The following is a 13,095-nucleotide window of genomic DNA, read 5'->3' as shown; positions in this document are numbered from 1 at the left end:
CAAACCCTTAGCCATAATTATGAGAGCTTCCCTGGACTCAGGGGAGGTACCCATGGACTGGAGATGTGCAAATGTGACCCCAATCCACAAAGGAGTATCAAAGGGAGACACAGTAATTACAGACATGTTAGTTTAACTTCTGTTCCAGGGAAATTAATGGAGGCACTGGTTAAAGAAGCATTGCAGGATCATCTAGACAAGACTTCAGTTATAGCTCGGACACAGAATGGGTTTGTTAAGGGGAAGTCTTGTCTGACTAATTTGATTGGATACTATGATGTAGTCAGAAAGGAACTGGATGTAAAGAATAACTTTGATATCATATATTTGGATCTTAGAAAAGCCATTGATATGTTGCACATGGAAGATTCCATGTTGCACATGGAAGACTGCTGCACAAATTGGAGTAGTGTGGCATTGGTGGCAAATTGTTGCTATGGATAAAGGGATGGTTAAGTGGGAGAAGACAGAGAATGGTAATCAATGGACGCTGCTCTTCGTGAACTAATGTTATTAGTGGAGTTCTTCAGGGTTCAGTGTTGGGTCCATTGTTGTTTTCTGTATTTATAAATGATATTGATGATGGTATATCAGGCTTAATGTTCAAGTTTGCAGAAGATACGAAGGTTGGCAGGATTGTTAATGACACTAATGAGAGTACACTGCTACAACAGGATCTTGTTGTTGTTGTTTGTTGGATTTATTGGTGCAAGGGCTACTAAGGCCATAATCCACCTATTTCAATCTTATTTGATACATGATTAACAGGATCTAGAAAAGTTGAGCAGATGGGCTGAGAGGTGGCAAATGAAGTTTAACGTTGTCAAATGTAAAGTACTCATATGGGAAGCAGTAATCCCAGAGTAATGTATCAACTCTGTGGTACCACGTTGACAGCGGTAGAGAATGAAAAGGACCTGGGGGTAATTGTGCAGGTAGATATGAAGTTTTCTGAATAGTGCAGACGGTCTGCAAGAGTAGCTCATGGTGTTTTGTCAGTGATATACAGGAATTTTTCTAGCAGGGATAAGGAAGTGATTATCCCATTGTATAAGGCAGTTGTCAGGCCACACCTAGAGTACTGTATACAGGTCTGTAGGCCTCATTTTGAGAAAGATGTAGAGCTGTTGGAACGAGTACAGAGAAGGGAAACAAGATTAGTGAATGGAACAATGGGTTGCTCTTACAAAGAAAGGCTTAAGTTTTCCAAATTACAGTGTCTGGAGACTAGGCACCTGCAACGTGTTCTGATTGAGGTGGATAAAGCCTTGAATGGTTTGAGCATGCTCAATGTGGATGGGATTCTTCCTCTTGCTCAGAATAATTGCCTGAGAGACTACAAATTCAAATTGAGGAAAGACGGTTGTAGGATAGATGTGCAGAAGTTTGCCTTTAACCATCGGGTGGTTGATTGGTAGAACAAACTTCTATCTGTCGTTGATAGCTTAAATAGATTCAAGGCAGGACTTGACAAACATTTGGAGTGAGTGGATGGGTGAAATAAGGGTGTGTTTTTTTTTTTTTTTTTTTTTTTGGCCGATTCTATATAAGCTTGCTTTCTTCCATTATGTGCCTTTGCTAATGCTTTTAAATAAGAGCAAGTAAGAGGTAAGGTCAGTAAAACAGTATCCACATTGATTTTAAAACTTTGTCAAATTAGCCTGTAAATAGTTGGGTTATTGTAATGTTATCTGTAAAGTTTTCTTTCCAGCTTATTTCAATAAATTTTATCATTTTTTGCCCTAAAAATTTACATGTAGCAGAGTGTTGTTTAATCTTTTATTAGAATTATTTTATTGTATTATTTGTCTGTTATTTTTGTTTTTAATTTATTTATATTTTGTGTGGTGTAGCAGAAGCCCACGGCTTCTGGTCTATTAGTCATATATTTATGGCTAATATTAACTCATTAGACTGTCTCATGATTTCATCATACCATAGGTCATTTCTCTCATTTATAACATTATTGTAAATGAATCCTTCATTTAAGAGATTTTATGTAAGATGTATTTTACCCTACTCCCTGTCTATGTTACTCATTATACCATTAAGTGCACATGAAAATTCATTATATCTTTTTTGTTGGAGAGCTCCTGGAAAACTGTATCCTATTTTTTCACTAATGCTTTTTCTGTGTATAATCATTGTGTGCCCAAATATCTGCATTATTGTCATCAGCACAGAGCTAAGTATTATATTGATTTTATCATAATCTTTTTTTATGTTTTGAAAGGGTAATATATATGCAAGCAGATGAATAGAATGTATAGCAAGAGTTTACAGAATGCAAAGAGTTTTCCACAGAGGGAAGATATTTGCATTTCTTTTATCATTTTATTCAGTGTTTAAAAATTGCTTTAGTATATTCAGTTGTTCTATAGTGTTTGTTTTTAAATTTGTACAGTGAATCTTTTATTCTTATTATTTATAGTGTACTGCTATTAGCATGAAAGATTCCATGATTTTTTCTCATCAGAGTGCTAGCTGCACGTAAGTCTTCTGATAATTCCATTGTTTTAGATTTATTGTAAGATCTTAAGTAATTTATTTCTTCTATTTTCTAGCATTAAATAACTTTCCGAGTTATAATGAATACAGTATGTGATATGTTTTTTTTTGTAAATGCTAAAATCTCTTTGCTGTAAAGAATATGCTAAAAATCTTTTTTGGTTATTTTGATAATACAGTAAGGACCCCCCCCCTCCCGTACCTGCTGGGGATACGTTCCAAGACCTACCACGGATATAAGCGAACACTTGCTGACCCCATATATAACGTGAGTTTCGTGTACATACATATGCATAATAAAGTTTAATTGATAAATTAAACACACAGTAAGACATTACCAACATTAAATACGATAATAATAAAGTATAGCAGACTCTTGATTTACTGGGACACTTCAAGACTCCAAATTAAAAAAAAAAAAAAAAAGAGAAAAAAAAAACCCCGCACTGTCTTCACACCTACCGCTCAAAACAAACAAAAAAAAAAAAAAAAAAAGACCAAATGTTTAGTTTATTTTAGTCCTTTGCGTCGATTGTTGTGTTCCGCCACACCACAAAAGGACAAATTTTGTTTCGTTTAAAAAATAAAAAAAATTCCGACATGGATGTCGGAATTTTTTTATAGTAACTATATTTTTTGTTTAGAAATCACGAAAATCATGGGCAAACACAAGAGTTGTGCTTTCAAATTAAATAAAAACTTGAAATTATTCAAAAGTTTGAAAACGGTGCATCCCTTAAATCTCCAAAGAACCATTATAAGGTTGGTGACCAAACCATACGCGACAAAGGGAAGCTATTCGATTTAAAATCGACATCGTAAAAAATAAAGGGATGCATCGTATTGGACACGCAAGTAGTATGTGTTAAGTTTTTTCATTTTTTTCACCCTGGTTAACCGCCGGTAACTGAATCAGTGGATACAGGGGCACAACTGTATTACTACTATTAATTATCATTTATATTTATTTATTTATTTATTTATTTGTGTACACTCCAAGCAGGACAATTCCTATTAACAAAGTATTCATAATGCAAATATTGCCCTTAAAAGTTGATTTTGAAGATTTAAAGATGCAATAAACTCTTTAAAACTGCCATCCTCAGGAATTGAGAGATGCCAAAATTTTATAAATTTTCTGAATTTTAGAGATGTATGCCTAGTAGTTTTGAGCAGTTTTAGAGAAACATACTTCAATAAATATTAAGCACAAGCAAGTAAACTTATTTACATCTATAAACATTTATAATAACTATTTTATGTTTCATCTGTTTTAGCAGCCAGCAATATTTAAACTGCATGGATAATGCAATGAAAATGTTTTAAATTTTCTCAGGAATACAAACTTGTCTTTGTAATACAGGTAAAGTGGCCGGCATTAATTTTGCCAGATAGCTTCAGCTGTATTATAAATTTGAAAACTGATTTCTTATGTAACATCACTGCTCACATTAAACAACTTCTTTACCTACATGTTGTCACTAGAAATCACCTGTTATTTAATGAGAGACCAGTTAGTTCTGAAACAGACTATCCCAGTACTGTCCTCCTTTAAAAACAATTGGGCAGTTAACCTTTGGTAAAGCTATCTGTTTGAACGCAGTGCAATACCAGGGCAACTCATTGCAAAGGCAAGTCGTTCTGCTGTGAGACTTAAGGCCATTCAGTTATTTATGCAGTATAGATCTATATGGCTGCAAAAACTGGTTAAAGGACAAGATGGTCCTGCAGGTATCTCATAAAGAAAGAAATGGCGCCCTTTTTGTTTGGATTCGTAAAGACAAGTGTGATCGTTGATATAAGTGCTGAATTGTGTTCTTAATATTTTTTTTTTTGTTGTAAAAAGTTAGAGCACAGTCATTTTCTTAAAATTCCAAAATGTATTTTTTATTTTATTTTATTTTTTTTTTGGGTTCTGGGGAAGGTGGATATGACTGCAGAAAGGCACCTAATGACTTGTGGTCTTGCTGGATAAACATAAATATGTATTACCCCTGTTCCTCACCCCACTAGCAGTTTCCTGAACCCTTAAAGCTTTCTCAGTGATACTTTCAAAGACTCTTGCATCACTTTTGTTCAAATGTATTCCATCCCCACAAAACAGATTCCTTTTTCCTATAGCATGGACCATGCTGGTAAACATCTCCCAGTGGCCCTGCAGAGTCACTCTAATGTTAAGCTAATCTTTCAGCATCAAGTTCTTCCTGTGAGGCCTGGGCACATTTGCAGACACATATACATTATGATCTAACTCAGTATTTTTTTATCTTGGTGTTTTCCACCAGATCATCAGTTTGTGTTCAGTTAATATTGTTAGTTCCTATTTGAATAATAATGCTCTCCACTTTACTTCACTTATTGGCAATCTTTTGGCATCATCATTTATTTTAGTTCTTTGCAGACATACTGTGGTTCTATAGTATGTCTGCAAGGGACCTTAAAAAAAATAAATAAAAAAATAAAAAGAAGTTTCATGTCCCAGACAATAGAATTTCCCAATAAAACGGTCCTTTGGAATATCAGAGTGTTCTGCACTTGACCATTATCTTTTGAGGACTGATTTGGGTTAGATAAAATCCATGGTTGCCAATCACAGATTGGGATGAATTTCTATATTATTATTATCATATTCTCTTCTCCTGATGGGTGTTTTCCAACCTCATAATAGACAATGGTACTAGTTGCCTGGGGTGGTTGTTATGTCTGGCTTCTGGCTACTATTATTGGCTAAGAAACTCTCTGAGTATCCTACAAGTGCTCAGGATTGCAGCATTCTGGAGTTCAATATAAGTGTTCTCTTTTTGACCAATTTTTACTAGATTCTTATGAATGCTCTTTGGCACCATGTCGGTGGTTGACATGATGGTTGGGATGGTCATTACTTCTTTCCTATATGCCATTTCTATGACTTACTGTCTTAGGTCTGTGTACTTCCTGATCTTTCCTTGTAGGTTTCCTGGAGGTTGCTGGTGTCGACTACCTACCTGATCGACAGTTGCCCACTGTGTCGATCAGGTAGGTAGCTACTTCCTTCTTTTCAGTGAGGGTTATGTCTGGTCTATTGTGCAGGATCATCTTGTCCATTAATGTGCTGCAGTCCCAATATAGTTTGTGAGTAGGGGTCTCTAGAACTGCTTGATGTTTGTACTTGTAATACGGTACACTTTCTTTGATACTCGACTGATATTTTTGCACTAGCTTCTGATGTATTATCCTGGTGACTTGGTTGTGTCTACGAGTGTAGTTCATCTGGGTAATAACTCTGCATCCTGCAGTGATGTGTTTTTGTTAAACATTTTGAGTCACTTTTCCTTAATTGCCACATGTAATTGCTTCAGTAAGTTGTAGTAATGTGCATTTTATGGTGTACCATCAAATTCCAGGTAATCTGCGAGAATAATGCCCATCTAATCCCAGAAAACTGACAGCAACACCTTTCCTGCAGATGGGTGCATTCTGACCTTTTTGGGAGTTGGTAGTGATGGATGCTTCCATTGTTTGAAACCTGTTTTGTTTCTGAGTCAGAGTGATGTATCCTCAATTCATCCATAGCCATCAGTAGAGAAAAAAAAAACAGGTCAGAATTGTGCTCACACATGGTTATCAATTAATCAGAGCAGGCCTGCCTTTTTTTTTCTTCTAAAGACATCCGAGAAAGCAGAGAATCCATTGAAAATCGAATTTATGAAGAAAATTGAACAGCTGATTTTCTGAACAGCTTTAATTGAAAATTGAACAGCTCAGTTTTCTCTACAAATTCAGCAGTGTTGAGATGTGGATGGCTGCCCACTTCTTTCCTTTTCACGGATGCTCTCTCTCCCATCTGCACTTGAACTGTCTCCCAGTGTTTTATAAAATCATACCATGGGCAAATATCCCCATACACCATAGACATCTCCTCGTGGATAAGTCTCGGCTGTTTGCCTTGCAAAAATAGGAATTTGATAATGGATCAATATTCAACTTTAACCATGGTGACACTCTGTCACACATTCAGCCCTGTAATAAAAGAAACATAGAGTTAGAGCATTGAAACTTTTGGCATATATTACTAGATAACCAAGCAATACAATCAATAAACCATAATGTTCATAGAATATACAGGAGATCAGGGTAAAAACTTTTTGATACCCCCCTTGTATAAATCAGTATCTGCAAATATGGTTAATTCTTTATTCATAGTAGGCATTTGTAAATTTCTTACTGATGTGACTTAATGCATTTATACTGGGAATAAATATTGGTGCAACTGAAGAAACAGCAAAATAAAACAAATATAAACAAATATAACAAATGTTATATTTGTTTAAAATATAACAAATGTGCCCCTTTATCAATTTAATTTAGAAAGTTGCATATTGCTATTGATAGATAGGTGGTAAAGTTGATAAAGGGGCATGTTGATGCGTAAGCTACTTGGTGTAGATATGCTCTTAGTCTTTATTTTTTTACAACTTTTAGTATATGTATTTTAATAGTTTCTGTATATTTTCTTCTTATTAATATAAGATTCTTATTATTAATTTATTCATATCATTTCCGTATATTTTATTCTTATTAAAATAAAATTAAAATTAAAATCTAGCACTCTGTACAAGAGAGTGTTAGAGTGGAAGATAAGAGGAATGATTGAAAATAGGATGGCCAAAAAACAGCATGGCTTTAGGCCTGGCAGATGGACGGTGGGTCTGATTTTCTGCATCAGGCAACTTGATGGAAAAATGTTATGAACACAATAAAGAATTATGGATGGCATTTATGGATATAAACAAAGCTTTTGATGCTGTGAAGAGAGAGAAAGTGTGGGAAGTTTTGAGAAACTTGGGGATATAGGAATTGTGGAGACAATTGAGAATATGTACACCAACACAATGAGTAAAGTAAGAACAGTGATGGGGTTGATGGAGAGCTTTGAAATAACATCAGGTTTGAGGCAAGGAGATGACCTGTCACCACTACTATGATGTGCAATATAGGGTGGTGGAACAACTTGGACAAGACCAGATGAAAATCACGCTCTTTGCAGATGACCTGTGCATATGGGGGAGTGTGCTACGGCAAGTTGATGTGTGGGCTAGTATGGCCAATCAATTTGGACTGGTTTTCTGTCAGGAGAAGAGTGAAGTAATAGTTCTAAAGAGGAGTGGTGAGCCTGATGGATACATTAGAATGGTAGAGAAACAGCTAAAGATGGTTAACAACTTGAAGTATCCAGGAAGTACCATTACAAATGTCTAATACTTTGTCTATCACTCCAAAGACTGGAGTGATAGACAAAGAAATAAGTAGAAGGATACAAGTGGGTGGGAATTTCTATACGCAGACAAGAGATCTGATCTGGAACAGACCACTGAAGTGTAAGAAGGCTATATATCAGACCTATTACATACCAATTGTGTCGTATGCATCTGAAATTTTGACTATGAGGAAAAAGGATGAAAGCGGAATGCAGGGGACAGAAATGAGATTTGTGAGGAGCATAGCAGGAAAGACAAGATGTGACAAAATCAGGAATGATGTGATTAGGGAGAAAATTCTTTCAATCTTATTCTGAAAAACTCCAGAATAGGATTGAAAGGTCCCTTTTGAAATGGTTTGGACATGCCAAGAGGATGAACGAGAGGCGTTTGCCAAGAAAATGTTTGATTTACAATTAAAGGACAAAAGACAATTAGAGGGGGAGACCAAGAATGAGGTGGAAGGACATGATAAAGACTGATGTCATTAAGAGGAGAGGAAACGAGTAAAATCAATGACGGAGAGAAGTACATGGAGAAGGCACGGTGGCGAGGCTTCATATGTCAACCTGTGGAATAGCGGAACGATGACAGATGATGATAAAATAAAATTCTTATTATTAATATAAGAAGAAATTAAACAAACTATTAAAATAAATATATGAAAAGTGATAAAAATATAAAGACTAAAAGCGTTAAAACAAATACAGGGTGTCTCAAAAATATTAGTACAAACATTTAGGGGAGGTAGGTAACATCTAAAGGAATGTGAATCGCATAGGAACCCATAACCAGAAATGTCACTGTAAGTCGGTACACAGCACTGTTCATCAGTTTGCAAGAGGGAAAATTTCTGGTTTACTCATTCACGTAGTAGTCGCCGCACGAAGAGTATGCATTGATATACGAACTGTGAGCTGGCAGACATGCACCTAATGTATGGATTAGCAGAGGGCCCACACGGTGTGCGCCCCCATGGGGCACAACATCGCTTCACAATAAATGTGTGGGCAGGTATGGTCGGTGACTGCTTAGTCAGCTCATACCTGTTACCATCCCGCATGAACTCCGCTAAATATCGGATCTTTCTTGAACAAGTTCTACCAGGGTTACTTGACGATGTTCCAGCAAATGTGAGACGCAACATTTGGTTTCAACATGATGGGGCGCCTGCCCATTATGGAAGGTGTGTTCGTGACCGTTTGAACAGGCGTTTTTGGGCCGCCATGGATTGGCCGTGGTGGACCTGTTTGCCTGGCACTCATGCTCACCTGATTTATCGAGCCTTGATTTCTTTCTGTGGGGGGGCCCTCAAATCTATCGTGTATGGAATCGCCTGTGGAGACGGAAATGGATCTCGTGGCGAGATTCGTCTGCGCTGCTGCTACTGTCAAAGAAACTCCAGGTGTGTTCGACTGCTTCTGCCAATCCATGCTGCGTCGGTGTCATTCATGCATCGCATCTCATGCTCATGGTGGAACCTTCAAGCATCTGTTGTAACATCATGAAATGCATCCATCTCGTACTCCATTGTTAATATTATGTCAAATAAATGTTTGCCACTAATTACCGTCTTGTGTCATTTCTGCTTCTTGTGCCTCTGCTACTACTTTCCCGTGACGTTTCCGGTTATGGGTTCCTATGCGATTCACATTCCTTTAGATGTTACCTACCTCCCCTAACCATTTGTACCAATATTTTTGAGACATCCTGTATATATCAAGTCACTTTCGGAACGATGTCTCTATATTCTTGATACTCTCTTAGTCTTTGTATTTTTATCAACATTGCTGTTGACAAAAATATAGAGACTAAGAGTGTTAAAACAAATATATACAAAGTAGCTTTCAGATCGATGTGTCCCTTTATCAAGTTGATAAAGGGGCACAGTGCTCAGAAAATTTAATTTTATTTCTTAATTCTCACTGTATATTTTTAATAGTTTTATTTTACCATTTCATCAGTTGTCACAATATTTTTATATCCATTATGCTTATTCCCAATGCTTAAGGCCTTTTTTGCTAATATGGATGTGTTTATTTTGATAATAATTTTATTATCAAAATAATAATACTATTATTTTTAAAACTATCATTCTGTGCTAAACCCTAATATAATATGAATATTAAAATATAAAATTTTTTTTCTAGTATAAGCTCAGAATTCCAGCAGCAAAACCATTTACTTGTAATTGGCCAGCAACCTAATTCTTCACATCAAGATGAAAAATTCTACTCCACAAGTCATGCCACAAGTAGTCTGCAGAGAATGAAAGATTTATTTCAGAAAAATCAACTAACTGATGTAATACTAGTTGTTAGTGCCCAGCGTATTCCTGCACATCGTTTGGTGCTTAGTGCAGCAAGTGACTATTTTTCTGCTATGTTCACAAGTGATGTTCGTGAAGCTGGCCAGCATGAAATTGTTATGCAAGATGTTGATCCAAATGCCCTTCAGTCACTGGTAGAATATTGCTATACAGGTTAGAGCAAGTAACCATTTGTTTCAGTTTTTTAATATTTTGCATATAAATGCAAAATGGTTTTTATTATTATAAAATAATACAGCACTTTGATATAAGAGTTTGGTTAGCCTATACGAGATGAAGTTGCAGAGTTATGCATGTAAAATTTTGTTTTTTCGATGACATTTAATTCCTGTGAAGATTTTCCTGTTTTTTTTTATTTTTTAATATTTTATTGATGAAATATAATATAAATTTTAAAAATTAACCACATTGTTATACTTTTTTATATATTTAAAGATATTTTTATTTTTAAATATATAAAAATATTTAAAAATAAATATTTTTATATCTGTTGAAAAAATCCAAATATTTTGTTACAAAAAATTGCACATGCTTTTTTTCCAAAGCTTTTTTGTTTGCTTTTTGATAAAATTTGTCACCCTCTAAATTTTAAAATTTAACCGCTATTCACTTTTTTTTTACTTACTTTTTGTTACAAGGCATCTCCCACTCAGCACTTTAATTGGGGCTGTAAAATATGGAAATATTGATATAGTTCATAAAAATGTACCTTAAAATTATGGAAGCTTTTATTATTACAATTACAGCTCTTGATACTAATTGTCAAACCTACTAAATATAGTGTAGGAACTTGAACTTGAAGACGGGTAGGAATATTTTTACTCTGTAATCTCTGCAGTATGTTGAAGATTAATTTCTCCTAGAGATGAAGAAGGATTCCAAAAAGAGTTACAATTTGGCTTTTGTTCTGTTGTTATTGGGGGAAAAGATACTCGTCAAGCTTTTGGAATACCTCAGCTATGCCTCTGCAGTGTCATGATCTTCGGGGACTCGTGTTCTTCCCTTCTGTTTTCTTTTTCAGTGTCTTCAAAGGCTTTTCTCACGTTCATTAGCCATATCCATTAGTTCCCATTACTTAAGTCATTTTTCTAGTTCTCAATGAGCCTCTGTAGCTTCTGTCCCAATATCCTTGCCATACTCTACTGTGCTGGTTTTATCCTTCCTCCTTGATATCAAAGTCAGGGAACTCCTCAACACAGCCTTCTCAAAGCCTTTTTCCATTTAATTGAATATTGTTGCATTGCCTGCCAGGCACACACAGTGTTATTAGCAGCAAGTTAGGTGCCTCCGTAGCCAGGTGGGAAGGAGCAGCAGTGCATAGCACATGCTTCTTGATTAGACCGGGGTTCGAGCCCATCACCACCAAATACGGAGGAAAGGTCAGGGAATGACTACCGCATATCTCGGAGCAATATGGCCTTAGTTGCTAATGCTTCTAAAAACCAAATAACAAATAACAGCAGCAAGTTTAATATTATATACTTTACAAAATTCCTTAAGGCTTGGTGCATTTCTGTCTATTCACAGTTTTAAGTCTGAGAGAAAATTCTTCTGATGTAAATAGGCTTGAAGACTGCTATTACACCTTGGGCCTTTGGTCAGATGAGAGAAGTAGTATTGGAGAGATGGGAATGACTTTTACATTAGCACAAAACTCATTGAGAGAAGTGGGTGTCCTGGTACACAAAAACAGTCTGAAATCATGTTTGGAAAATAGTTCCAATGCCACAGACTTCTCATTTGATTTCTGTGTGATTGGCAACTTTGATTTAATAACCTTTAGTAAGTCCAATTGTTTTTCTAAGTGCTAGTAGTAGTAAGCAAGTGTATGAGCTTATGTAGCATCGGCCAAAAATAAATTGGCCGATGCAACGTAGCATCGGCCAATTTCACACATATGTTCCCTCGAAAAGTTTGTCCAGTTCCTTGAATTTATTTAACCTATCAATATCAACAATGACAGATAGAAGTTTGTTCCAGCAATTAACCACCCGCTGGCTAAAGGCACATTTCCATATACCGTCAGTCCTCATATAGCACGATAGTTGTGTTCCTAGAAACCCTCGTGCAGTGCAAAATCGTGCAATATAAACAACAGGCCTATGGGAAAAATAGGGATAGGTGCCGATCACCCAAGATTGAACACACATTTGTAACCAAAACATTACCAAAACACAATAAATTGTCATAATAAAACTTTATTACGACTATTACGTAATAAAATGTTGCTAATGCTTTTACTCTTATCATAAGCAAACTTGTTTTTTGTTTGATTTTCTATCCAAACAGATGACAATCGTTCCATCTCTTCCAATTCTTTGTGTCTTAATCTAATGGATTTTAATTACACTTTGAGTTGTTCCTGCTATTAAATTTGTTTTTATTTTCTCTGCATTCTTTGAAATTCTCGTCGTTGCCTCATTTAGGTCTGTAGCACGTGCAATATCACATAGTCTTTCATTTCGCTCAAAGCGTTTCACAATTTCATATTTTTTCTCAGAGGCGGACTAGCCATAAGCCTTACCGGGGAAACGCCGGAGGCCGGTGTGATTTTGGCCATAAACCATATTATGAGACCACTATAAATTTTCCTGGGTAAGAATTTTTGACCCAGTCTACCTCTGTTAATTGATATTGCTTTTCTTTTTCTCTCTGAATCTGCAGTATCTTCACCACGACACTTCCTTTTCACACCTTTTAAGTACAGTATTTTACTCGTTTTTGGGGAATAAAGCACAATTACAAAACGAGGAGGCACGCTTGATACACACACACACACAAACAAAGGCATGCCTGTAGCAACTGAATAAACAACATCGTAAAGGCAGAGATACACTATTAACACCTCACATTTTACTAAAGCACATTTCTAGGGGTTACTACCATAAAACAATAAAAACAACTTCCAGTTGCATTTCTGCTAGTGGAATCTGTTATAAACTGGTAGTAAACTTAATCTAATTGCATTTGTGATTATACTGATAGCTGGAATTGTTTTGGTTTTTACGTTATTATGGTGAA

At 35.9% G+C, this 13,095-nt stretch overlaps 1 protein-coding gene across 1 annotated transcript in view; it reads left to right on the top strand.

The window, feature by feature from the left end:
- The window catches only part of LOC150085545 (kelch-like protein 5), a 380,377-nt gene that overhangs the window by 91,121 nt on the left and 276,161 nt on the right, over positions 1–13,095 (top strand). Inside the window, exons 3-4 of the mRNA XM_090373332.1 lie at positions 2,432–2,490; positions 9,896–10,227. Of these exons, the coding sequence (XP_090229458.1) occupies positions 2,447–2,490; positions 9,896–10,227 (376 nt within the window). The 5' untranslated portion in view covers positions 2,432–2,446. The remainder of the gene's footprint in view (positions 1–2,431; positions 2,491–9,895; positions 10,228–13,095) is intronic.

This window comes from Mastigoproctus giganteus, chromosome 5, assembly GCF_048544385.1.
Source record: "Mastigoproctus giganteus isolate SK-2022 chromosome 5, ASM4854438v1, whole genome shotgun sequence".
NCBI classification, from domain to species: domain Eukaryota; kingdom Metazoa; phylum Arthropoda; class Arachnida; order Uropygi; family Thelyphonidae; genus Mastigoproctus; species Mastigoproctus giganteus.
This window is presented reverse-complemented; position numbering and strand designations above follow the sequence as displayed.